Here is a 25,739-nt window from a genome sequence, read left to right on the forward strand (position 1 = left end):
AGTTTGGGAAAGAGCGGAGAACACATGAAGTGTGTGTAGATCATGTTTCGATGGCTGTATTTTGCATAAACTTCAGCGTACGAGTCACTGAAGTGGAGAATGGGTCAAGAAGTGCAGTTACTTTGACAGTGGTAGCTATGCTGTGCAGTATGCCCCGAAAAGCTGTGCTCTGTTGGTGAAAAAGATGATTGATAACTTTTCATAAGTGCACTAGAAAGCACACGTTTTTTTTCTAATGCGTTTTTGTTTTCAAATGTCTGCAACAAGTAACAACACACATGGAACAACACACGAAAGTTACTCTGCATACCAGGCATTTTTGTAACCCTTCCCTATTCCCTCAGAGCAGAATCAAAGTCTTCCTCTGTGTGCATCGTGATGTCATTGAATTCCAACGCCTGTGTGTGCTTTTCTGCTGACTCACAGCAGACCAGGGAGAAGAGGCGGGATTTTAACTTGTAATTTCCTGTTGCACAGGAAACGCATTCTTAGCCCCAACTAGTTAGTCAAATTATGGGGCGTTCCTCCTGCCAGTTCCCGGCAGCTTTTTCACGGCATCCAGGAATCTCTGAACTCAATTCCTAGGGGGGCCCTTTTAGTGTGTGAATGTGTGTGTAGCTTTTCCCCACTAGGAAAAATTCACTTGATAGGATTCATTGCTTTCATATATCAAAATGTGTGTGTTATTTTAGCTGGCTGCATACACCTCACTTACTTAGCACAATGCACAGGACTAAATTAATGGAGCCTCCGTCAGTTTGTATAATGTGTAAATGTACACTCACCGGACAGTTTTTATTAGGTGCACCCTTCTAATACCGGGTCGGACCCCTCCTTTGCCTACAGAACAGCCTCAATTATTCGGGGAATGGATTCTTCAAGTCGAAAACGTTCCACAGAGATGTTGGTCCATGCTGATGCGATGGCATCACACAGTTGCTGCAGATTGGATGGCGGTACACCACTGCCACCAGCCTAAACCGTTGACAGCAGGCAGGATGGGTCTATGGACTCATGATGCTTATGCCAAATCCTGACTCTGCCATCAGCATGACACAGCAGGAACCGGGATTCATTGAACCAGTCAATGTTTTTCCACTCCTCACGTGTTGGTGATCGCGTGCCCACTTGTTTTTAACTGATATTAGTGGAACCCGGTGTGGTCGTCTGCTGCAATAGCCCATCCGTGACAAGGATCGACGAGTTGTGTGTTCCGAGATGCCAATCTGCACTCCACTGTTGTACTGCGCTGTTATTTGTCTGTTTGTTGCCCGCCTATTAGCTTGCACGATTCTTGCTGCTCTCCTTCGATCTCTCTCACTAACGAGCGGTTTTCGCCCCCATGACTGCCGCTGACTGGATGTTTTTTTGTTTGTCGCACCATTCTCTGTCCACCCTAGACACTGTCGTGAGTGAAAAGCCCAGTAGGCCAGCCTTTTCTGAGATACTGGAACCGGCGCAACAGGCACCGGCGATCATGCCCCACTCAGTCACTTGTTTTGCCCATTCTAACGTTCAATCGAACAGTAACTGAATGCCTCGATGCCTGTCTGCCTGCTTTATACAGCAAGCTACGGCCTCACTGTCTGTAGGAGTGATCCATTTATGTGAATGGGGGGGGGGGGTGAGTGTATACGTGCGTAGGTCCAATTAGGTGTTAAGGTCTTACTGCAATTGTACTTTTTGTATTTAATGTGTACCTTTCCTAAACTAATACCAATTTAATTCCAGTTCCATATTAATTTAACACCAGTAAATTGTTTCACGCACCTACTTCTTCTTGTTTTGCTCACCATTTTGTACCCTTTGCTTTGTCTCATTGTCTCGCAGCACGATAAGGGAAGTGGGAAAGCACTGGCAAAGTACACCGCCCTGGAGGAAAAGGAAGCCCAGAACCTGGAAGTTGTAGCCTTCTGTGAAGACGTAGCAATGTAAGCTGTGTGTGTGTGTTCAGTATGTGTGTGTGTTCTGAGCACACACTTAGTACTGTGTGAGTGTACGCAAAGGAGTGTGCGCGCTCACAGTACTGTGTGTCTGTGCTGTAATTGCGTGTTTGTGTGACTGGGTGTGCAGCCTCACTCCAGTCCTCTGGGTGGAGTGATGATGTAGCTTGGCTCTGGAAATCGCTCTCCAGTATGGTAACATAACATCACCAACAAAGCAGTGCACCACACGCACACGCACAGCGTAAAAGCTGCCCCATCTACCCCCATCCCTATCCCTCACAGGTATTTAGTCAGTCCGTTATCTACTAGTTTCTGCATGTGTAATAGGCCAGCAAACTTCCAGATTTGCCAACTAAGGTAATAAAAAGTAGAGAATTAATTCTATGTAAAGGTGACGTACTAGATTTTAATTGGCTGATTTGTTTTGTTTTTTCAGACTGAGGTCAAAGTTCGCCCACGATGACCTCCACACCAACCCGGGGTACGTGCTGAGCGCGGTGATCCCCCAGAGGGACGGGGGAGGGGACAACGGCTGCAGCGTCAAGGTGTCCATCGAGATCTCTGAGTCCCAGGAGCCTGTCACTTTCACCTGCGACGGTGAGCACATATCACAACACCCTTATGAGGTTTGCTAAATTCTGAAACCTCGGTTGGAGAATTCCAGGATTCGGGCGCGAACACGTAGAGGCACAATCCTCCAAATGGGATTTCTGGATAACCGAGGGATTTTGGGAAAGTTTCTAAAATGTTGCAACCCTAACCCATACAGAGGTGCGCAGTGTCCTCAACCCTGGACCCTGGGTGTGCAGGCTGGTTGCTAAGATACCATTATAACCTTAAAAGTAGGTTATTACTACATGCAATGACCTCAAGGGGCTTCTTTAGAATGGAGCTCTCCCAGGTCTAATTGACCCAACTGCAACAAAAATCGGAGGCATTTCCCCTTTAAGACAGAGCTCTTCAGATGACAGATAAGACTACTGGGCCAGAGGTCCAAAAGAGGAAGCAGCATTCTGGACAGCTAGTTTTTTTTCTTTTCCCTTTTTTTTCTGGAAACACACCACATTCCCTCTCCTCACAAATAAAAGGTTGTGCCACTGCCCTGGAGCAGCTATGTCGGCCAAAGGCCTTCTCTATATTATGTTCACTCATTCGCCCACTGGGCTTTTGGTTCGATCTCTGGGGTTGCGTTGTCATTGGCTGACCCCAGGTTTGTAGCGCCGCCCCTGGATCCACCCCTCCAATGCCAGTCACTGATCTCTCTTGGCCTGGCCCAATGTGACCAAGTTCTCTAATGGAGTCTGCTCTGAACTCCCTGGGTCCTAGCAGCGAATCAACACCAGCCTTTTGTGTGTGGATTCTATCTATCCTTAATTGCTTTTTTATTTTAAAACCAAACTGGTATTGCTTGCTCGTTCCTGTGTGTGTGTGGCCAGTCCCACTAACCCAGTCTCTCTGTAACCACACCAACTGGTCATGCTGCCTCTTCTTTCTCATGTACTGTACAGCCAGGCCTGATTCGCTGTACAGTACAGATTCCCCCCAGGGTTGTATGTCGGCAGACAGGAACAATGGCCTTCAGTTCTCTCTCTTTTAGGAGTGGGGGGAAGTGTACGGAGGGAACAAGAGCAGGCTGAAAATATATTTTCTTTCCCTCTTTCTCTTTCTTGTGTAGTAATCTGTCGCGTTTCTCTTTCGGTCTTCAGACAGGCCCCTCTGTTCCACTTCCACCAGCATTCCACCAGCTTCCTAAATTTGGCGTGTGGAAAAATCTCCCGGGGTGAACAAAAACGCATTCCCAGATGACTCTTTCCCCAACTGCTACTGTTAGAGCTTCTCTGCTCTCCTCTGACACTCTTACTGTATTTAACAGCCAGACAGAGCTAGCTTCTGTTGCCGGGGAGGGGAAAAAAGGCTAGAATTAGGCTAGAATCTTCACCTGCAAGATTTAGGTTAGAGATTCCTTGCATACCTTGGCGTGGGGAGAGAGGAAACCCAGGGAACTGGCCGAGGTGGATGTCTGGTGGGTTCGAGTGTGTTGGATGTCACCTTAGTCAAAGCCCTTGTTTTTAGCTCTGTCTGCTGTAGTTCTCTGATCTGAAAGGCCCCGCTCTCTTTGTCTTGTGTTCTCTCTCTTGCCATCATACTGTCTCTCTCTCACTGTCTTGCTTTCCCTTATGTTCTCTATCTTGCTATGTTGCTCTTTTTTTCTCTTTAACTGCCTTTTTAAATGTGATGAAGAAGTAGACAGTAAAACGCAGAAATGGAGTTGTTTAAATTCCTCGTATTGATGATGAGAAATGCAGTTGTTCCTGTCCCCGTTGGTGCTGAGGTAATACATCTGGGTTCTGCTTTGCCCTGGCAGGATCGCCCTGGACCTGGCCCCTTCCTGGCGGCTGATTGGATGTGATCCCTCAATTGACATCACTCATTGGCTGGGTATTCAAGTGCTAGCTAATGAGTTGCTAGCATCCTGCTGTGTTTCGAGACTAGTATTGTAATCGTAGACACCAGTCCTGCCCTAAAAATTGTCAGACTCCAACCACCCTAGTCATAGACTGTTCTCTCTGCTACCGCACGGCAAGCGGTACTGGTCCAAGAGGCTTCTAAACAACTACCCCCAAGCCTTAAGACTACTGAACATCTAATCAAATGGCAACCCAGACTACTTGCATTGCCCCCCCCCCCCCCCCCCCCCCCTTTTTACACTGCTGCTACTCTCTGTTATCTATGCATAAGTGACTTTAATAACTCTACCCACATGTATATACACTGCTCAAAAAAATAAAGGGAACACTAAAATAACACATCCTAGATCTGAATGAATGAAATATTCTTATTAAATAATTTTTTCTTTACATAGTTGAATGTGCTGACAACAAAATCACACAAAAATGATCAATGGAAATCAAATTTATCAACCCATGGAGGTCTGGTTTTGGAGTCACAACCACACTACAGGCTGATCCAACTTTGATGTAATGTCCTTAAAACAAGTCAAAATGAGGATCAGTAGTGTGTGTGGCCTCCACGTGCCTGTATGACCTACCTACAATGCATGGGCATGCTCCTGATGAGGTTGCGGATGGTCTCCTGAGGGATCTCCTCCCAGACCTGGACTAAAGCATCCACCAACTCCTGGACAGTCTGTGGTGCAACGTGGCATTGGTGGATGGAGCGAGACATGATGTCCCAGATGTGCTCAATTGGATTCAGGTCTGGGGAACGGGCGGGCCAGTCCATAGCATCAATGCCTTCCTCTTGTAGGAACTGCTGACACACTCCAGCCACATGAGGTCTAGCATTGTCTTGCATTAGGATGAACCCAGGGCCAACCGCACCAGCATATGGTCTCACAAGGGGTCTGAGGATCTCATCTCGGTACTTAATGGCAGTCAGGCTAACTCTGGTGAGCACAACCTCTCTTCGGTTGTTGACCAGTTAGCCTCACAGGGATCCTTAGAAAGCCACCTCACAGCACCCAGCCACTACCAAGATGTGACCAATCATAACGCTCTCTAAATTCACCAATGGGCCTTCTAGTATTGAATCCTTAATACTAAGTCCAGTCCATTCCTCTGTAGGGTGTGGGGTTGTTATTGCTGGAGAGCCCGGGGTGGTCTGTCTGTGTGTGTGTGCTGGCATCAAACGGAGGAAAGAACCCCCCCCCCCTTTAGAAGTGGCAGAACAATCTGTTTTGTGTCAGGTTACACATGCACTGCACACACACAGTCACATACACGTTTCATTCTCCGCCAAATATTTCCCAGGAAACATGCCCATGTACACGAACATGAGGCTTTTCCAATAACACAGTATCGTAATGCAGCCTGAGATCATTCACTGAACCGTTTTAATTCGATTTACGATCGGGGAGATCAAATTAGCCTGGTCTCAGATCTGTTTGTGCCGTCTTGCCAACTCATATACGCTCATTGTCAAAAATCTCTGAAACTGGAAACACTTATCTCCCTCACTAGCTTTAAGCACCAACTGTCAGAGCAGCTCACAGATTACTGCACCTGTACATAGCCCACCTATAATTTAGCCCAAACAACTACCTCTTTCCCTACTGTATTTTATTTATTTATTTATTTATTTTGCTCCTTTGCACCCCATTATTTTTATTTCTACTTTGCACATTCTTCCACTGCAAATCTACCATTTCAGTGTTTTACTTGCTATATTGTATTTACTTTGCCACCATGGCCTTTTTTTTGCCTTTACCTCCCTTAGCTCACCTCATTTGCTCACATCGTATATAGACTTGTTTATACTGTATTATTGACTGTATGTTTGTTTTACTCCATGTGTAACTTTGTGTCGTTGTATGTGTCGAACTGCTTTGCTTTATCTTGGCCAGGTCGCAATTGTAAATGAGAACTTGTTCTCAACTAGCCTACCTGGTTAAATAAAGGTGAAATAAAATAAAAAATAAATTGTCACGCCAGTGACAAGGAGTGGGCGAGACGGCACCTACAGATCTCGGACCAGGTTAGGTATGAATATAGTTTGACTTGAACCACCCACACTGTAATCCCATCTAAGAGGACCTTCGCGATATTGTTTTATGAAACCGCTATCTGGCCAATTGTTGACTCCTGATAGTTTCTGACCTGTTTCGTCGAGCCTCTTGGACTTGAATTCATTACTTTATTGGGTGGATCAGAAGCTCTTGATTCCTCGTTTAGTGAGCATCTTGCTGCTTCTCCTTCTCCTACCTGTGGCCTAGAGGTGGACAAACAGCACCTTGTTTTATTAGTGTGGTGGCGTCCTTGTGTCCACCTGTCCAATCATGTCTAATCAGTGATTCCTTCAAGGAAGGAAGGATGCACTTTTAAGGAAATTGAACGGGGGACTTTGTATGCCATTGTGCTTGCTTTAACTCTCACTCACTCACTCTCTCCCCCACCCTCCTCCTCCTCCCTTTAGTGAGTTCTCCTGTTGAGCTCCTCATCATGCAAGCCCTGTGTTGGGTCCACGATGACCTCAACCAGGTGGACATCGGCAGCTACGTCCTCAAGGTCTGCGGCCAAGAGGAGGTGCTGCAAAAGTGAGTCGCGCCCATATGCGCAAAGTCTCTCACTCACACATACACACACACACACACACACAAATGTAAAACCCTGGCCTCCACATTTCCCACAATCCTATAAGCACACACACAACCACACACAACCCCACGCTGACACCTGCGTTTCCCACAATCCTGCCTCTTAAGTGTCCTCTCGCCCTCGCAGAGAGAGGAGAAGAGGAGTGAGATAAAACAATATCAACAAGCTCACTGCCAACATTCCTCAAGCAGGGAGCCATTTTTCTTTAATTGTGTTAGGAAAATGTTTCCTTTTGGCTGTTTTGCCAGTTCTGTTGCAAAAGCAACAGTCAGGAGGGCAGGGGCTGCTATTACTAATTAAGAACAGAGGGATTGTGCAAAAGGAGGTTTTCTTTTAAAGACTTCTTTGGCATAAATCCTCTTAGGTAAAGTGTGTGTGTTGGTGATGCGCCGGGTTGACTCATAAACTGCAGTTATATCCGCGGGCCCGGCAGGTTTAGGGTCGTGAAATATTATGCTGCTGAAGGGGTGCGTGGGTGACGGGTGGGTTGAATAAAGAGAACTCTGCATTATACATGTGTCATTCTTGTGCAATTCATACCTAGGCTACATTTGTATTCCATTATTTATCTCTAGCGTTAGGCCCTGAAGTTTAAGCTTACGCACTAACTACGTGCGCCAAATACACGGCAATTGCCAAGTGCTTTTGGGAACTTGGGCAGAAAATGTTGACTTCGATCCACTGAGGGAAAAAAAGGACAATGTTGGAGTTGAATTCAATTTATTTTTAATTAAAAAATAAAACATTTAAAAAATGGGAAAATAGTGAGGTTGAAAATAGAGAGAAGGGAGGGCCAGAACAGTAGCCTAATGTTTGGGAAATATGTTGTGTGTGATTTGTGAGGCGCTATACAAATTCGACAGTCACAAGACGGGGACTTCAAGTTTGGTACGTCAAGGGACATGTACTGTTCAGATGGGTTAAATGGAATAGTAACTGAAGTCTGGACGCTGACTGTAGGCTATAACCTTTCACATAGCCTAATATATTATCTCCGGCAGCATTAAGCACGTTGTTTCAGTAAAATGATACACCAAATGTACATTTTCACTCGGGAACAGGAGTGGAGAAATACGATTGATTTATTTCAGCGTCTTGAGAGAATGAATGTGTGGTTAGGGACCGTCTGTTAAGTTGCCATCTTTATCAGCGTCATAAAAGCTGATTTAGTATTACGACCACATAAAATATGCATCCAAGCCAAACTGAAATCTTATCAGGAACATGTTGGGTCATTTTCACAGCTTTTAATTCCCTTAAAACCGGTCCAACTGATGTTTGGATGGAAAATCATTCCCATTATTTGTATTTTTTTTGTTATTGCATTTTCTCCACAGTCCTTCAATGTCTTTGCTGCAGGAGAGAAGAGATGAATGAGAAATGTACCAATGTCAACTAGATTGAAGCATGCGTTCTATAGATGTATGACATGTATTTTCTGGTGAGCAAGGGTTTATTTAGTGTTCCAGGGCAACAAGTAATGACAGAAGAGAAGCTGCATGTATCTAATTATAGTTGACTAACAAATAGTCTACCAAAGTGTTGAAAATTATAAGCAGAAAAATAAGCATATCTAAATTGAGCTTGAAAAAAATCCTACGTCCCCGACAAAAAATTGTTTGGGTGCGAGCCTCAGGTTTTCACTTTATCACATATAGTCAGGCGGTTATGGATGGGTTATTAACAATATCGGGCGCCTGCGGGTGAACAAATAGCTGACCCGCGTAGCGTGTGTGTGTGTCTTTCTGTGTGTGTTGCTTGCATGCACTACATTTTTAGAGACTTGGGTCAGTTTCGCTTTGTGTCGAGCTACAAATTCCCCACTGTGTTTATCTCTACTCTCCCGGCCTTGTCTGGTCTTGGCAAGCCCTCAGAAGGTCCTGGAATGTTTCCATTGCTCCCAGCCCCCGCTAAGCATAGCATCTCTCTCGGGTCAGGTCCCCCTCTGGCCCTTTAGATTCAACTCTTTAACTTTAAGTGGGTTTTAAGTGTTTAGTTCTAAGTTAAACTTGGGTTTAATGTCCTTGTGTACACCAACGGCCTTAACCGATAAATCTGAATTACTATGGCCTAGTTCCATTTGGCCTACTTCCTCACCATTGAACACCATTGATTCGAAAGGTTAGAGTAGGTGGAAACCAGAAGACGGACGTTCCATCATAACCTATTGGAAGGCTAGTTGGAGCCACTACCATATTGCTGACTCGTCCTTTTTCCCATAATTTGAGATCTATGGGGGAAACCTTTGTAAAACCTTTGTAAAATTCTTGAAATAAAAACAAACTTGCGCATTTCTTATTGGACCAAATCCAGGTTGTCCCTTTGTTTCCTTCTGTTTGGTACCTAATGAGCAAGACCCTGATATCATATTTGACCTTAGACCCCCTGTGGCCCTGTGTCCTCTCCATAGTAAGCACAGCCTGGGCAGCCACGAGTACGTACAGAACTGCAGGAAGTGGGAGGCAGAGATCAAGCTCCAGCTGCTCTCCCAGAGCACCATGAGAAGGGATCTGGCACGAACGGTAAGACCCAAACCAACCAACCAACCTACCAATCAGTGATGTAGCACTTTGATGTGTGTTTTAAAGCTCAAAAGTAGCATAAGACCAGCTAAAGGTCAACGGCCTGGAGGAAAGTTAATGAAATAGACAGATGTCCAGAAAAGAAGACTTGCAGGGAGACGGGCAGACAGGCTGGCTATCATAAATACCTCGTTAAAGCAAACATTCAAGAAATACTGACCTTATTGGTAAGACCGACACACGCCATTTGAAACCTAGCAGTGTCAGGCCTGTAAGTTCAAGGTTCTTCCCATACACTTCAAAAGCGTGTACACTTCAACAGTGCCGTCGTTCACCGTCAGATGCAATCATATTAAGACCTTTCATCAAAAGCTTGTCAAACTGCACTCCAGAAATGAGCCGACTTTGAAACCCTAGTGTGATTTTGAGGGCGGCCGCAGTGAAATGTCATGGTTTGTTGTGCGCACGCAGGCGGAAGACGACACCTCTCAGGTGGACTTGGAGAGGCACTTGGGCCAAGTGGAGAGGCCGTTCAAAGAGAACGTCACCAGGTAGGAACATGCCTTTCTTTTTGCTCCTTATCGCATCATCTTAGCCATTGTCTGGAGCCAAACATGGCCGTCTAGAATTCCCGATAGCGGCTGAGATTTCTGTGATTGGATCATTCTCTCTCTCTCTCTCAGACAAGGCCTGGCCGACTATCTGGAAGGCTACCACAATCAAGTCAACATCTGCCTGCAGAATGAGGTAGCTTATGAAGTTAATTCACGTCTTTGACACTGAACTGAAGACCCTAAATGTTTCTGTGATAGCGGATGTGTGTGAGGGTTGTGGTGTAAAATTGCTATCAGGCGTTGAGTAGTGGTTGTTCATTGTGTGCGTATAGTTCACACATGCTTGCGACAGGCCTATAAATTCCTGGATGACATGTGCTCTATAAATGGCACATCTGTTTCAAGAATCACTTGAATTGTTGAGTAACCGAACAGAGATTGTGTACACACACACACATGAGACAATGACTTTGTTCCATCTCAGAGCACCCAGTATAAGACGGTGGATCGGGTGGTGCAGACAGTGAAGAACCTCTGCTGTGCCCTGGACGAGGTGGAGACGCAGGCCATCACAGAAGCAGTGAGAAGGGTTAAGCGTTCTGTCAACCTCCCCAGGACACGCTCGCCAGAGGTGGGTCCAATCATGTATAACCATTATATGAATATATAAAGGTGCAGTACCAGTCAAAAGTTTGGACACACCTACTCATTCCAGGGTTTTTCTTTATTGTTTCTATTGTCGACATTGTAGAATAATAGTGACGACATCAACACTATGAAATGACACATAGTAGTAACCAAAAAAGTGTTAAACAAATCTAAATGTATTTTATATTTGAGTTTCTTCAAATAGCCACCCTTTGCATTGATTACAGCTTTGCACACTCTTGGCATTCTCTCAACCAGCTTCATGATGTAGTCACATGGAATGCATTTCAATTAACAGGTGTGCCTTGTTAAAAGTTAATTTGTGGAATTTCTTTCCTTAGTGCGTTTGAGCCACTCAGTTGTGTGGTGACAAGGTATGGTTGGTATACAGAAGATCGCCCTATTTGGTTAAAGACCAAGTCCATATTATGGCAAGAACGGCTCAAATAAGCAAAGAGAAACGACAGTCCACCATTACTTTAAGACATGAAGGTCAGTCAATATGTAACATTTCAAGAACTTTGAACATTTCTTCAAGTGCATTCGCAAACACCATCAAGCAGAATGATAAAACTGGCTCTCATGAGGACCGCCAAAGGAATGGAAGACCCAGAGTTACCTCTGCTGCAGAGGATAAGTTCATTAGAGTTACCAGCCTCAGATTGCAGCCCAAATAATTGCTTCACAGAGTTCAAGTAACAGACACATCAACATCAACTGTTCAGAGGAGGCTGCATGAATCAGGCCTTCGTGGTCAAATTGCTGCAAAGAAACCACAACTAAAGGACACCAATAAGAATACGAGACTTGCTTGGGCCAAGAAACACGAGCAATGGACATCAGACCGGTGGAAATCTGTCCTTTTGGTCTGATGAGTCCAAATTTGAGATTTTTGGTTCCAACCGCCGTGTCTTTGTGAGACGCAGAGTAGGTGAACGGATGATCTCCGCATGTGTGGTTCCCACCGTGAAGCATGGAGGAGGAGGTTTGATGGTCTGAGGGTGCTTTGCTGGTGACACTATCTGTGATTTATTTAGAATTCAAGGCACACTTAACCAGCATGGCTACCACAGCATTCTGCAGCGATACGCCATCCCATCTGGTTTGCGCTTAGTGGGATCATTTGTTTTTCCACAGGACAATGACCCAACACACCTCCAGGCTGTGTAAGGGCTATTTCACCAAGAAGGTGAATGATGGACTGCTGCATCAGATGACCTGGCCTCCACAATCGCATAACCTCTACCCAATTTAGATGGTTTGGGATGAGTTGGACCGCAGAGTGAAGTAAAAGAAGCTATATAGTGCTCAGCATATGTGGGAACTCTTTCAAGACTGTTGGAAAAGCATTCCTCATGAAGCTGGTTGAGAGAGTATGCAAAGCTGTCATCAAGGCAAGGGGTGGCTACATTGAAGAATCTCAAATATAAAATACTTATTTGGTTACTACATGATTCCATATGACATCCATTTGATATCTTTGCTATTATTCTACCATGTAGAAAATAGAAAAAATAAAGAAAAACCCTGAAATTAGTAGGTGTGTCCAAACTTTTGACTGGTACTGTATGTCTATTGGTTGGTCACTTCTACCTGTCTCTGTCTTTCTGTGTCTGTGTCTCACTGCAGTGATAGGGCGTAGGATAGTTTTACAGGGGCTGTAATTCTGGCAGTTATCATATGTGTACTTCTATCTCAGGTGGGCTCCAAATCCTCTGCAAATGGTGAGTCCTACTACAACCAGTCACATTTTTCACACACATCAAAAATTTGACTCCGCAATATGACTTTGATCAGTCCATAATCGCACACAGTGGGGCAATTCCTGCTTCCATAACTCAACAACAAAAAGTTAAAATCATTTGAGCTCACGTAACCCTCTGACCCATCCAGGTCACCTCAGCCCCGTGGAGGAGTGCATGGGCTTCCTAACGGACGCTGTCTACGACCTGGCCAAGCTGTACTTGCGCTCCTTCTGCCCCGTCTCCTCCTCTTCCCCCGACCCCTCCTCCAACTCCCAGCATACCGAGGGGGAGTCTGCTGCGGAGGGGCGTGGCAGCAAGGAGGCCTCGGGCACCACGGACCATCTGCAGTTCACCCTGTTCGCCATGCACGGCATCCCCGCCGTCTGGGTCAGCAGGTGTGTGTACCCCCAGTCCAATATACCATTTTACGTTTTCTGGATCGCAGTAAGGAAGACAACTGAGACTATAGTTTCCACCTTTTTAAGGATGACTTGACCTCAGAACTGATACTCTTGTTGTCTTGCTCCTCCGTTGTTTCTCTCCGTGTCTTATTTCCCCGTCACTGTATCCAATTCCACCAAGGCTTTAATCTATTTATGGTGTCTTTCTGTCTGGAATAGACTTGAGCCAACCTTTCCATTCAGTGAGCACAATCTTGCACGACTTGGGGAGTGGCACATTTTGTGACTGTCTCACTCCAGGGTTGTATTCAATGTGGTTCACAACAGAAAGAGCTTTAAAATGTTTTGCAACGGAAAACAACAATGTGCGTTTCTTATTGGACGCTTATTGGATGTTTCTTATAGTACCTCCCTGTTTCAGTCACTTTTTTTCCGTTTGGTGCCTAAAAAAAATCCAGGCTTGATGGGAGAGGGGGAGGTCCAAAATGCCACTGTAAAACGCCGTCCAGGACCCAAGTATTTTTATGGTTGGCAGATGACTGCTTCAAAAAGAGAGGATCTGGTTAATAACAGGCTGTTTCTTTCTGCCCGTCATCCATAGGGCCTAGTCCAAGAGCTATTTTTAGGAGATATGGAAAACATTTTTGAGCACCATACCAAAGGAGGCCCGAAAATATTTATCCCGTATCACAAGGCCAGAAGTGCTCCCCTGAAAATGTTTAGTCCCGAACGAACAGCTACTCTGTGTTCCCAAATTATTTCATGGCTGGAATCGTCCCTCGTCATCATGGCTTGAGTGCTTTGCTCTTTTGTGGCTAGCGTCCTATGACAAACACGCATGCAAACACACACACACACACCATCTGTAGGCACAGCGATGCATCATGTCACCAGCGACAGGGGAGGCACGCATACCATGCTGTGTCGAAGCACAAGACTGATGGCATTGAGCAATAAGAAATATTTTGGAATCCCAAATGGTTCACTGCCTGGTATTGTGCTCATCAAATGCAATGTCTTTCATAATGTGAAAGAAATGGAACTGTTTAAATAAGAGGAGCCAACTTTAACAAAATCTGCATTTGATAAATAGTTCTGAGAGCTCTGTTAGTGGTGTATTAAAGAATGCACGAGAGTGGCTTTATTAGGTACAGAGGACGACTGTGTTTGTTATGGACAAGAGTCTATTCTCTCTCTGTACATAGATGGGATTTTAACTTGTTCATTCATAATTTGTTCATTTCTTGCTCCCTTCTTTTTGCAGCTATGAGAAGTACTACCTGATGTGTGCTCTGACTCACAACGGCAAGAACCTGTTCAAGCCCATCCAGTCCAAGAAAGTGGGCACCTACAAGAGCTTCTTCTACCACATCAAATGGGACGAAATGTACGTGACTCACTACCCTCTAGCCATAGAAATACAATGGCTAGTTATAATAGTTTTTATGTTGAATTATGTGCCTCTACCTTTCACGTTTGCCTCTTTAGGATCAAAATGTAGACTAGGATCAAATGTTCTTCGCTTTCTGTCATGCAGGCTCCAACACAACCACGTAGCATGACAGTAATACAAAACTGATAGCCAAGACAAGGCGAGGTCTGTTGTTACCCATAATCAGTGTATCGTTCAGCCTATCACTGGATACAATTACGAGTAGATAGATAGCAGATTCCACTTGCAGACACTTTGATCCAAAGCATCTTGCAGGACAGTGAGGGATGCTGTATGTGTTTTTGTATGTGATCCTTGCGGGAATTGAACCCTCATTCCAACTGAGCCACAAACCGTATGATGATGATCTAAGAATCTACTTGCAAGCGAGTGGGAATACAGACTCATAAGCTATGCAAGTTCATACTTATTCACTATTCTCACTCCGATTCCCTCTCCATTTCCCACTCCGATTCCCACTCCTATTTACACTCTTCCCTCTTTCCAGGATCAACTTTCCAATGGCGGTGTCCCTGCTTCCATTGGAGTCGATGCTGACTCTCTCCCTCTTTGGGGTCCTGAACCAGAACGCCAGCGGCTCCCCAGACTCCAACAAACAGCGCAAGGGACCAGAAGTGCTGGGCAAAATCTCCCTGCCCCTATTTGACTTCCGACGGTGATGCGCAACACATTTTCAGTAGTGTGGTTGACTGTGCAATTGCTGTTTGTGTGTTTGTTGTGTTGTATGACATTCAAAATGAGTGTATTTCAAGAGTTGATTGTGTTAATAGCTGTCTATTGGGGATTCAGAATGTTGGGGTGTTTTGTGTGTGTGTAGCTTTGTATGCTAATGCTTATGCGTGTGTTTTTCCAGGGTGCTGGCGAGGGGAACCAAGCTGCTGTGTCTGTGGACCTCTCCTCAGGCTGCCTCTGCTGCAACCGGGATCCGGAGGAAGAACCTGGCCGAGAGGATCATACTGCAGGTGACTCCACGACTCTACACAGCAATACTGTACCCATAGAAAATTACTAGAGCGGGCCTTTGTGTAGGTCCTGTTCAAATGCAAATCTTCCCTCCCTTTTTCAAAGCAATCAGTGATTCAACACAATTGGACAGGTGAAGCCAACCTGTTCAATCGTGTTAGATCAGTTTTAACCTCAAGCAAAATTGAAGAAAAGGCTTTTTAATTTTTGTCTTTTTTACTTCAAACATTACCCAAAGTCTCTCTTACACAGTCCCCTATCTCAAACACATTTCCCATTTTGTGGTGACCTAATGTTTGTGTACCCATGCAAGTTTGTGTGTCTGCCTAACCATTCCATGACACCCCCCCCCCCCCCAGGTCGACTTCCCCAGCCCAGCAGTGGACGTGCTGTACGTGGGGCCCCAGGAGAGCCCCTGCCCTGACCCCAACACCCTGGAGGAGCTGGACCCTGACCTGCGCCGCCGGGTGGAGAAACTTTGCAGCCGAGCCTCTACCTTCGGGTACTGTGTCTGTCGTCATGATATAATACATGAGTTATGATGACACAAACTGTTATGAACCTTCCTTCTTAAGGCCCTACATATCACGATCATAATTATGACACAGCAGTTGTCATAAACCGTCATGGCAGCTAGTGTCTCACGGTTTATGACATCTGCTATGTCATAATAAGAAGGAAGGTTCATAACAGTGATATGTAGGGCCTTAAGAAGGAAGGTTCATAACAGTGATATGTAGGGCCTTAAGAAGGAAGATTCATAACAGTGATGTGTAGGGCCTTATGAAGGAAGGTTCATAACAGTTTGTGTCATAACTTTGTCACGTCTGTTGACATAAGCTGATACCAGCTGCCATTATGACAACTGTTATGTCATTATTATAATGGTGTTATGTAGTGCCTTATGAAGGCTTTATCCCCAAATTACTCTCCAGTCCTCCCAGACCATAGATGTCTGTTCTCATTTCAGTGTCTGTTCCCCCAGACGTTTAACTGTGGGCATATAAATACCCACTTAAACCCACCCCAGGCTGCCAGCCAGATTCATTACCCTTTTTCCCAGCCTCCACAGAGAGCAATTTCTTCTAAAGCGCTAATCCCTTTTACTTTCTCTGAGCTTTCTCTCATTTACTCCGATTTATAACCATATGGTTTTGCCTTCTGTTTTGTTTGGGTGTATTTCCGAGTCCTAAAGGTTATCTCAGAACCAGAGCTAACCTGAAAGCATAGCCTGTAGACCAGGGGTTTCCCAAACTGGGGGCACGTTTTGTTTTTTTGCCTGAGCACTACACAGCTGACTCAAATAACCAAGTCATCATCAAGCTTTGATTCTTTGAATCAGCTGTGTAGTGCTATGGCAAAAACCATAACGTGGCACCCAGAGGTGTCCCCAGGACCTGTGTCATCAGAGGGGATGAGCATTATATGAGCTGTTGGTGGGATTTGTGGCGTGCTGAGAGTGCTGCACTGCCGTCTATCGTATAGCTTTCATTCATAGTGTTCATTACCACACCGTAGCAAAATGTTTTGCAATGGAAAACAAACACAAGCTCTTCTTACTGGTCAAGTATCGATAGTTCCAACCCATTTGACTTTGCTTCAGACCCTTTTTTGTTGTTGTTTCGTGCCTAACTGAACATGACCCAGATGGTGATGACCATAAATTACATATAGAATCTGAAGAAAGTGATTTCTAATAGTCTCTGTTTTGAGAACCCTGTCAGCGGTAGCAGTGGTCTATGTTCTGACTCACCGGTATCACCCCTCTCTCTCCTCCTCCCTCCCAACCCCAGGTTGACGCGGGCTGACCGCCAGCTGCTGTGGGACCAGCGGCACCACTGCCGAGCCCACACCCACAGCCTGCCCAAGGTGCTGGCCAGCGCCCCCAGCTGGGACTGGGGCAGCATGGCTGAGATTCACGCCCTCCTCCACAACTGGCCCTCACTCCAACCCGTCTGTGCCCTGGAGCTGCTCGACTCTAAGTACGTGTGGTGGACACACAGACACAGAGAGAGAGGCAGACACACACACACTCAAGTTTGAGTGTGTCAAGCTAGAGTTTAAGCTGTGGTCAATAGAAACCTGCGGTAGATAAGTCGTATTTGTAAAGTGGGAGGTGTGCGAGTTGACGTTTACGTTTTACGTGAGTATGTAGGTTAAAGGTCACCCTCAAGTTTGACCTGCCTGTCTTGCTCTCTGTCCTGCAGGTTTGCTGACACAGAGGTGAGGAGTGTGGCTGTCAGCTGGATCGAATCCAGCAGTGATGACGAGTTGGCCGACTACCTGCCTCAGCTCGTGCAGGTGAACAGTCTGTAGTACACACATACACAGGTAAACAATTTGTTAGTGACCCTGACTGCTTTTCTCACCCACTTGTCCTTTTCCGTGTCCTTGTCGTTCTCTCAGGCGCTGAAGTTTGAGTGTCACCTGAAGAACGCCCTGGTGATATTCCTGCTGTCCAGAGCACAGGGCAGCGTCAACATCACCCTTTACCTGTACTGGTGAGTCTCCACCAGGGCCTAAAATGAACACCAACCACCAGCCCAAATGCGGGTCGATTTTTGGAGTTGACGGATAAGAATGTAGAATTCACCAGCCTTGTTGGCAGGTGCTCACGCTCAGGGGGATATACAGTGCGAGCAGCTCATAAAAATAGTCAGGTACAAGTGCAGGAAGCCCAAACAGATTTAACATTTGACTAAAACAGAATCACCTCAACTAGCTTACGTTTGCATACAATCACATATCTGTAACGTGTGGGGAAACTTTGGAACAAAATGAAAGTCACTTGGAGATGTTTTCTTGGTGTTTTTACAGTCTTTTATGTACCAAAAAAAAATGTAAGTCAATAATTATTCAGAAAACTTGGTGGGGGGTAAATAAAATCACCAGCAGTTGGAGATATCTGGTATTTGATTTTAATTATTTATTAGTATCCCCATTCGCCAATGGCGACGGCTCGTCTTACTGGGGTCCGACACATAACGAAAAATACATTACAGATAAACTTTACAATGTACATACACTGCCGTTCAAAAGTTTGGGCTCACTTAGAATTGTCCTTGTTTTTGAAAGAAAGACCAAAATAAATCCCATTACGATAACATCAAATTGATCAGAAATACAGTGTAGACATTGTTAATGACTATTGTAGCTGGAAACGGCTGATTTATTTAATGAAATATCTACATAGGCGTACAGAGGCCCATTATCAGCAACCATCACTCCTGTGTTCCAATGGCACGTTTTGTTAGCTAATCAAAGTTTTTTACTTTAAAAGGCTAATTGATCATTAGAAAACCCTTTTGCAATTATGTTAGCACAGCTGAAAACTGCTGTTCTGATTAAAAAAGCAATAAAACTGGCCTTATTTAGACTAGTTGAGTATCTGGAGCATCAGCAATTGTGGTTTGATTACAGGCTCAAAATGGCCAGAAACAAAGGCCTTTCTTCTGAAACTCGTCACTCTATTCTTGTTCTGAGAAATGAAGGCTATTCCATGCGTGAAATTGCCAAGCAACTGAAGATCTCGTACAACGCTGTGTACTACTCCCTTCACAGAACACCTTCTAGGCAGAGTTGCAAAGAAAAATACATATCTCAGACTGCCCAATAAAAAGAAAAGATTAAGATGGGCAGAAGAACACAGACACTTGACAGAGAAACTCTGCCTAGAAAGCCAGCATCCCGGAGTCGCCTCTTCACTGTTGACATTGAGACTGGTGTTTTGCGGGTGTACCTTGAATTCTAAATAAATCACTGACAGTGTCACCAGGAAAGCACCATCACACCTCCATGCTTCACGGTGGGAACCACACATGCGGAGATCATCCGTTCACATACTCTGCGTCTCATAAAGACATGGGGTTGGAACCAAAAATCTCAAATTTAGGGTTCGGCCTGGGTAGGCCGCCATTGTAAATAAGAATTTGTTCTTAACTGACTTGCCTAGTTAAATAAAATAAAACCTGATGTCAGTACATACACACGACAAGTAGGTCACATGGGGGAGTGTCGTTGTGCCGTGAGGTGTTGCTTTATTAGTTTTTTTAAAACCAGGTTTGCTGTTAAAATGTGCTTTATAAGAGGGAAGGGAGTTCTATGCACTCATGGCTCTGTATAATACTGTAAGTTTCCTTGAATTTGTTCTGGACCTGGGGACTGTGAAAGTAGTATTCTAGTAGTGTGTGTGTGTGTGTGCTTTTGAAGCATAGTAAATAGAATAGAGTAGTTTTGCTAAGTGGTATAATGTAGACTTTTATGGAACAGGAGGTACCCAAAACTGATTTTTAAATGGGTGTCTAGGCTGGGAAACTTCCTCCTTCTACTCCATAAACGCAAGGTCGCTGGTTCCCTCAAATGCCGCAATAGGTAGTCAGAAATATGATCTGAGTCTTGTTCATTAGGGCACGGAATGGAAAACGTTTGAAAGCATTTTGAAAAAGGGTTGTGTTCTTTCTTACAAGTCCGGGAAGTCCCTCCTGGTTTAAGTCCATTTTCTTCCGTTTGGTGCATAATGAACACGACCCTGGTTTGTCCGATCCCATTATACTCCCCTCACTCTCCCCACCAGGCTACTGAGGGATGCGGTGCAGGACCCCGCGTTTGGCCGGAGGTACGACCAGGTGCTGGGGGCCCTGCTTTGTCTGTGTGGGGCCGGCCTCCGGGCCGAGCTGGACAAACAGACCCGCTTGGTCACTCTGCTGGGGGTGCTGGCCGAGAAGGTCCGACAGGCCGGGGGCTACGCACGACAGGTGAGAGGGCCAGGAGGCATTCGAACACACACCGACAGACACACACCAACATATATATACACACACACACACACACACACACACACACACACACACATATAGTAGATGGTATTCTAGTAGTATCTCACAAGCCTCTAAAAGGGCTTGATAACACTTTATTTTACGGTCTGCTGTTGGGGCGGCGGGTAGCCTAGTGGTTAGAGCATTGAACTAGTAACCGAAAGGTTGCGAGATCGAATCCCCCAAGCTGACAAGGTAAAAATCTGTCGTTCTGCCCCTGAACAAGACAGTTAACCCACTGTCCCTAGACAGTCATTGAAAATAAGAATTTGTTCTTAACTGACTTTATCTAGTCAAATAAAGGCAAAATAATAGACAAATAAAATACTGTATTTAGTTATGGTCTGGATGTCTTGTTTAACTACTTATGTTATTTACCAATTGTGTTTAAGTGCCCATTTTTTACGTCATAATTTAAACCGTGAAGGCTTGACATTAATTAAACTATTTGTGTGTGTAGGTGGTGCTCCAGGAAGGTCTAGAGAGGGTGCAATCATTCTTCCAGAGGAACAGCTGCAGACTGCCCCTCAGCCCCAGCCTGGAGGCCAAACAACTCAACATCAAGGTACGTCCGTTGTCCAACAATGGAAACAGTGACCCAAAGCACGACCAGCCTGGTCCCAGGTCTGTTTCCTATGGTCATTGTCATACAAGACGGCACAAACGGATCTGTTACCAGCTTAAAGTTTGACCGTACACTCAGCAAATGCCCATTTGACCATGGGGTTACTTGTTTGGTCCGTCGCTTACTGGAGGCTGACATGTCAGCATCATTTCCTCCATTTCAACAACAAATGGCCATATCTCGATGACCCATACTGTAGTTGTCCAAGTGGCTGATCAAGCCGTCATAACCTCCACCATCCAAATGCTAACTGGCACTTAATCTACAGGTCACTTCAGTTACTTCCTAGTTACCCCCCCCCCCACCACCTCTTGTAAGAGGCCATTGACTAGAATACAAGATCTAGTCCCGTACATCTACTGTAAGTGTGTAATGCAGGCATGCTCTTCCTTGTCCTCAGCGGCTCCCCTTTTTCCTTTCTGACTGAGCGCTGTGCTCCGCCCGCACACCCCCACCATGTTTCTCACAGCTGGGCAAGTGTGTGTGGCTGCTTGTGTGCGTTTTGTGTACTGTGTGCGTTTTGTATATGAGATTATCTGTATGTGTTGTTAGTGTGTGTTGTGCTCACCGGTGTATCTGACCCCAATCTCGTACCAGACAATCCAAGGTGATGCCCCCTCACTGAATAAAATCATCCCCCCTTTGTCTCCCAAAAGCAGGCCAGTGCTCCCAGGGCAGGCTTGTATAACTAACCACAGGCACTCTCCTCTCTCTCCCCTTTCTATTTTTTCTCTCTTTCTCTTTCTTTTTTCTCTCTTTCTTTCTTTTTCTCTCTCTCCCTCTCTCCTTTTCACTCTCTCCCTACTTTCTTTCTCCCCTCTTTCTACTCTTTCTCCCCTCTCTCTCTCGCTCCCTCTCTCTGTGTCTGTGTACAGTCGTGCTCCTTCTTCAACTCCAATGCGGTGCCCCTGAAGCTGGCCCTGGTGAACGCTGACCCTCTGGGAGAGGAGATCAATGTCATGTTCAAGGTGGGAGGCTGGGCTGGGAGTGCAGTTTGGCCTTTTAAATCATAATAAATAAGAGGGGGGGGACCTGATCCTAGATCATCACTCCTAGACAGATTAGACTACTAGATTATTTTTCTGTGACGCCAGACTCAATGAAATGTGCACTTCCAAGTTCCATGAACAAGCAATTTATCAGAGGTGTAATACTTAGTAGTCCGTGACATGTCACTGGAAATACCTCGACACATTTTCGAGCCGTTCTCTGCATGAATTAATGGACAGTTAGTCATTGCTTTGGGAGTGTTTGAAGCATGGAGGAATGCAGGAATAGATTCTAAAGAGTTCCCTTGGTTTTGATTTGCTGCCTTTAAGTGTAATTTTTTCCAACATAGAAAAGAGATCAGTTACTACAATCGTTTGCATCTTGTCTTTGGTTTCGTAGTTAAAACAGCACCACCTGGTGGCATGACAATATCACAACATAGGGCTCTGTCAACATAATGTGTAGGGAAGTCTTTGCTTGACCAGACATTGACAGACAGATGGAAAGAAACTCTGAATGCGAATAAAATATGTTTCTGTGGATGATAACTTAAGGGTGGCAGGTAGCCTAACGGTTAGAGCGTTAACCGAAAAGTCTCTAGTTCGAATCTCCGAGCCGACAAGGTTCAAATCTGTTGATGTGCCCTTGAGCAAGTCACTTAACCCTAATTGTTCCAGGGTCGCGTTGATAATGGCAGACCCTGGCTGCAACAAACACATTTCCAAGTCACACATGCATATTAATACGCATGAATACACGCTTGTACATCTGGTGAAATAGTACAAATATAAGTACCCGCCTAATTATAAATATTCTAACTAACGTGAGTCTTGGTCTGTGTGGGCCTCCTGTGTGTGCGTGTCTGCCTGCCTGCGTGCGTGTCTGCCTGCCTGCGTGCGTGTCTGCCTGCCTGTGTGCGTGTCTGCCTGTGTGTGTGCGTGCCTGCCTGCGTGTCTGCCTTCCTGCCTGCGTGTGTGTACGTGTGTGTTAGGTGGGAGAGGACCTGCGGCAGGACATGCTGGCTCTGCAGATGATCCGGATTATGGACCGCATCTGGCTTCAGGAGGGACTGGACCTGCGCATAGTCAACTTCAAATGCATCTCCACTGGCAAAGACAAAGGCACTAATACACACTAGAATTCACAACACACACATCCGGTTTACTAATTGTAATGCAATGCGTACTCATGCCGTGTCTGTAGTTGTGACAGAGTGTGTGTGTTGTGGTGCTGTGTGTGTTGCCAGGTATGGTGGAGCTGGTGCCGTCCTCAGACACCCTGAGGAAGATCCAGGCGGAGTATGGCGTGACAGGCTCCTTCAAGGACAAGCCCCTGGCAGAGTGGCTCCGCAAGTACAACCCTGCTGAGGATGAGTACGAGAAGGTAACTGTCTGACCCTTAAACTTGACCCTTTTAATCTTTGGACCCCAGACTCCGACAGAGGATGAGGTTGAGAAGATGAACAAGTGGCGATAATATGATCGGTTTATTTCTCGTCTGCGCATGTTACACACAGATTTCTCCTTTATCACTGCACTAATTGGCTGAAAAGTCCAGTATGCAGATCACTAGTGAGGATTCCGCCTATTAGAGGGAGAACCAGCTACTGTAGGACTTTTTACACTGTGCTGAATCGAGCCAAGTCAAACTGAGCTGTACTGAGATGGCCCGGTTACACATCCACCAGAGTTGCTGGAACGTTGCTGAAGAGGATAATGTTAAAAGGAAATATCCAAGCCAGCGCAGTCTGGTTTGGGTTGGCACGATAGTGTGAAAAATGGTATGTGTGTCTCACTCCTCCTCTCTGTCCCTCGAGGCGTCGGAGAACTTCATCTACTCGTGTGCGGGCTGCTGCGTGGCCACCTACGTGCTGGGTATCTGCGACCGCCACAACGACAACATCATGCTGCGCTCCACCGGTCACATGTTCCACATCGACTTCGGCAAGTTCCTGGGCCACGCCCAGATGTTCGGCAGCTTCAAAAGGTACGCGCTGTGGCCTGGGGTGGCCTAGCAGTCTAAACATCTGCCTCCAATGCTAGCTTGGGTTCAAATCTAGCGCACTCTCTCCCCTACCCTTTTAACTGTTTCTCGCTAACCTATTCCCTCCCTTTAGTAAAAGTCAAATGTTTCCTCAGTACTAAGAGTAAAGCTTTATTGACCTGTAACGACAAAAATGTAGAGATACCATTTGGGCTCTGTGCTTGCGTTTAAGACGGGGCCAGTGTTCTGATTCAGACCTGTGCCAGACAACGTGCCATGTAGCCTGGTTACGCTAGACCAAACGCTCCCTGTTTTAACCAGGCTACACGACATGTGCTTTGTTTTTGTTTTTAATTCTCCATCTCCCATGTTTTAGTCATCTTTTCTCTCTCTCTCTCGCCCCTTCTCCCAGGGACCGTGCTCCATTTGTGCTGACCTCTGACATGGCCTACGTGATCAACGGGGGGGAGAGGCCCACCAGTCGCTTCCAGCTGTTTGTGGACCTGTGCTCCCAGGCCTACAACCTAATCCGTAAACACTCAGGCCTCTTCCTCAACCTGCTCTCACTGGTAAGATAAGGCTCTGCAGTCAAGTCCTAGCCCTGGTTCCAGATCAGTTTGTGCTACCTCTATGATTGTTGTCATGGTAAACATTTTAACATAAAGACAGCACAAACAGTTGACGTGGAACAACTACATTGGCCTTTTCTAGGAATTCACCTGGCATTTAAGCTTGGCATCACAAATAATTCACAAAAATGGTACACAGGTCAGATAGATGGGGCACAAAGCGTGTTTGTAAATAGTTTTTTCCCCCCCAAAAGTGTGACATCAACTTGATGAGTTACTTTGGTGTTGACTGGGTAATGCCCTTTGTTAGGCCTTGGTGATGGCCCTCTTCTTGGTCTAAGGAATTTCTTGAGTGTACCGTAGCGATTCAAATGCTCTATTCTAGCCTCATTAATCAAAGCTCCCTTGTTACAGTATGACCTTCCCTAAGTCATCGGTTTCTAATAGTCTTTTGTTAGTAAATCCTTTCGCTGTACATTAATGGATTGTAATTGTGTGTGTCTTTGTCTGTATGCGTGCGCGATTTAATAGATGACGTTGTCAGGCCTACCAGAGCTTACTGGAGCTCAGGACCTTAAGTACGTGTACGACGCGCTGCAGCCCCAGACCACCGACGCAGAGGCCACCATCTTCTTCACCAGGTACTGTCTGTAAAGTGGGCTGTTTTTCCACCGAGTGAATAGCTTTGAACATGGTGCACCGCTCCTCTCTGAGCCCCTGCCACAGTCGTGATTCAGCCTCCCAATGCAAAAGGCACAAGAATACGTGCTTAAGCCTTACTATGTTTAGTAGCTTGAATGGCTTGCGCTTGAACGACCGATGTGAAAAGGCGACCAGGAGCCACAAATGAAATGTAACTTTGATTTTATTATTGCGTTTCAGCAGTGACAATTAATGCAGCGCTATACTTGATTTGCAACCACCGACTGCCCCACAATGCCCAGCTGGTGGCAGAACAATGTCGTCATGAACCGCCATAGAACTCCCAGTTGCAATCCTAAAACATTCATGTGAAATGCTACTATTTATCAATTTCTTCTTCCATTTACCTCCAGTCTCTTTTCAGTCATTTTCACAGAGGCAAAGCAGAAAACACAGCTAATAGTGTATCATAAAAAAGAAAATACTCCCTTTGTCTGAAGTTGAACCTCCTCTTCACTCTCCCACCCACCCTCCCTCCCTCCCTCCCTCCAGGTTGATTGAGACCAGCCTGGGCAGCGTGGCCACCAAGTTCAACTTCTTCATCCACAACCTGGCCCAGATGCGCTTCTCTGGCCTGCCGTCCAACGACGAGCCCATCCTCTCCTTCTCCCCCAAGACCTACACGCTGAAGCAGGAGGGACGCATCCGCGACGCCTCCATCTTCTCCTTCCAGAAGAGATACAACCCCGACAAGCACTACGTGAGTCTCC

The 25,739-nt window shown here is 45.7% G+C and overlaps 1 protein-coding gene across 1 annotated transcript in view; it reads left to right on the top strand.

The window, feature by feature from the left end:
- LOC139368954 (phosphatidylinositol 4-phosphate 3-kinase C2 domain-containing subunit alpha-like) overlaps window positions 1–25,739 on the top strand; it is a 47,969-nt gene that overhangs the window by 18,281 nt on the left and 3,949 nt on the right. The window contains exons 3-27 of the mRNA XM_071108483.1: window positions 1,831–1,931; window positions 2,383–2,543; window positions 6,879–6,999; window positions 9,471–9,582; window positions 10,054–10,133; window positions 10,266–10,329; window positions 10,621–10,767; window positions 12,484–12,508; window positions 12,678–12,924; window positions 14,195–14,317; window positions 14,871–15,038; window positions 15,237–15,345; window positions 15,706–15,848; window positions 17,140–17,328; window positions 17,554–17,647; window positions 17,753–17,847; window positions 19,920–20,100; window positions 20,621–20,725; window positions 21,661–21,753; window positions 22,767–22,896; window positions 23,022–23,158; window positions 23,592–23,761; window positions 24,171–24,327; window positions 24,859–24,968; window positions 25,522–25,729. Coding sequence (XP_070964584.1) covers window positions 1,831–1,931; window positions 2,383–2,543; window positions 6,879–6,999; window positions 9,471–9,582; window positions 10,054–10,133; window positions 10,266–10,329; window positions 10,621–10,767; window positions 12,484–12,508; window positions 12,678–12,924; window positions 14,195–14,317; window positions 14,871–15,038; window positions 15,237–15,345; window positions 15,706–15,848; window positions 17,140–17,328; window positions 17,554–17,647; window positions 17,753–17,847; window positions 19,920–20,100; window positions 20,621–20,725; window positions 21,661–21,753; window positions 22,767–22,896; window positions 23,022–23,158; window positions 23,592–23,761; window positions 24,171–24,327; window positions 24,859–24,968; window positions 25,522–25,729 — 3,270 coding nt within the window. The remainder of the gene's footprint in view (window positions 1–1,830; window positions 1,932–2,382; window positions 2,544–6,878; window positions 7,000–9,470; window positions 9,583–10,053; window positions 10,134–10,265; window positions 10,330–10,620; window positions 10,768–12,483; window positions 12,509–12,677; window positions 12,925–14,194; window positions 14,318–14,870; window positions 15,039–15,236; window positions 15,346–15,705; window positions 15,849–17,139; window positions 17,329–17,553; window positions 17,648–17,752; window positions 17,848–19,919; window positions 20,101–20,620; window positions 20,726–21,660; window positions 21,754–22,766; window positions 22,897–23,021; window positions 23,159–23,591; window positions 23,762–24,170; window positions 24,328–24,858; window positions 24,969–25,521; window positions 25,730–25,739) is intronic.

The sequence above is a fragment of the Oncorhynchus clarkii genome, chromosome 2 (genome assembly GCF_045791955.1).
Source record: "Oncorhynchus clarkii lewisi isolate Uvic-CL-2024 chromosome 2, UVic_Ocla_1.0, whole genome shotgun sequence".
In the NCBI taxonomy this organism is placed as follows: Eukaryota; Metazoa; Chordata; class Actinopteri; order Salmoniformes; family Salmonidae; genus Oncorhynchus; species Oncorhynchus clarkii.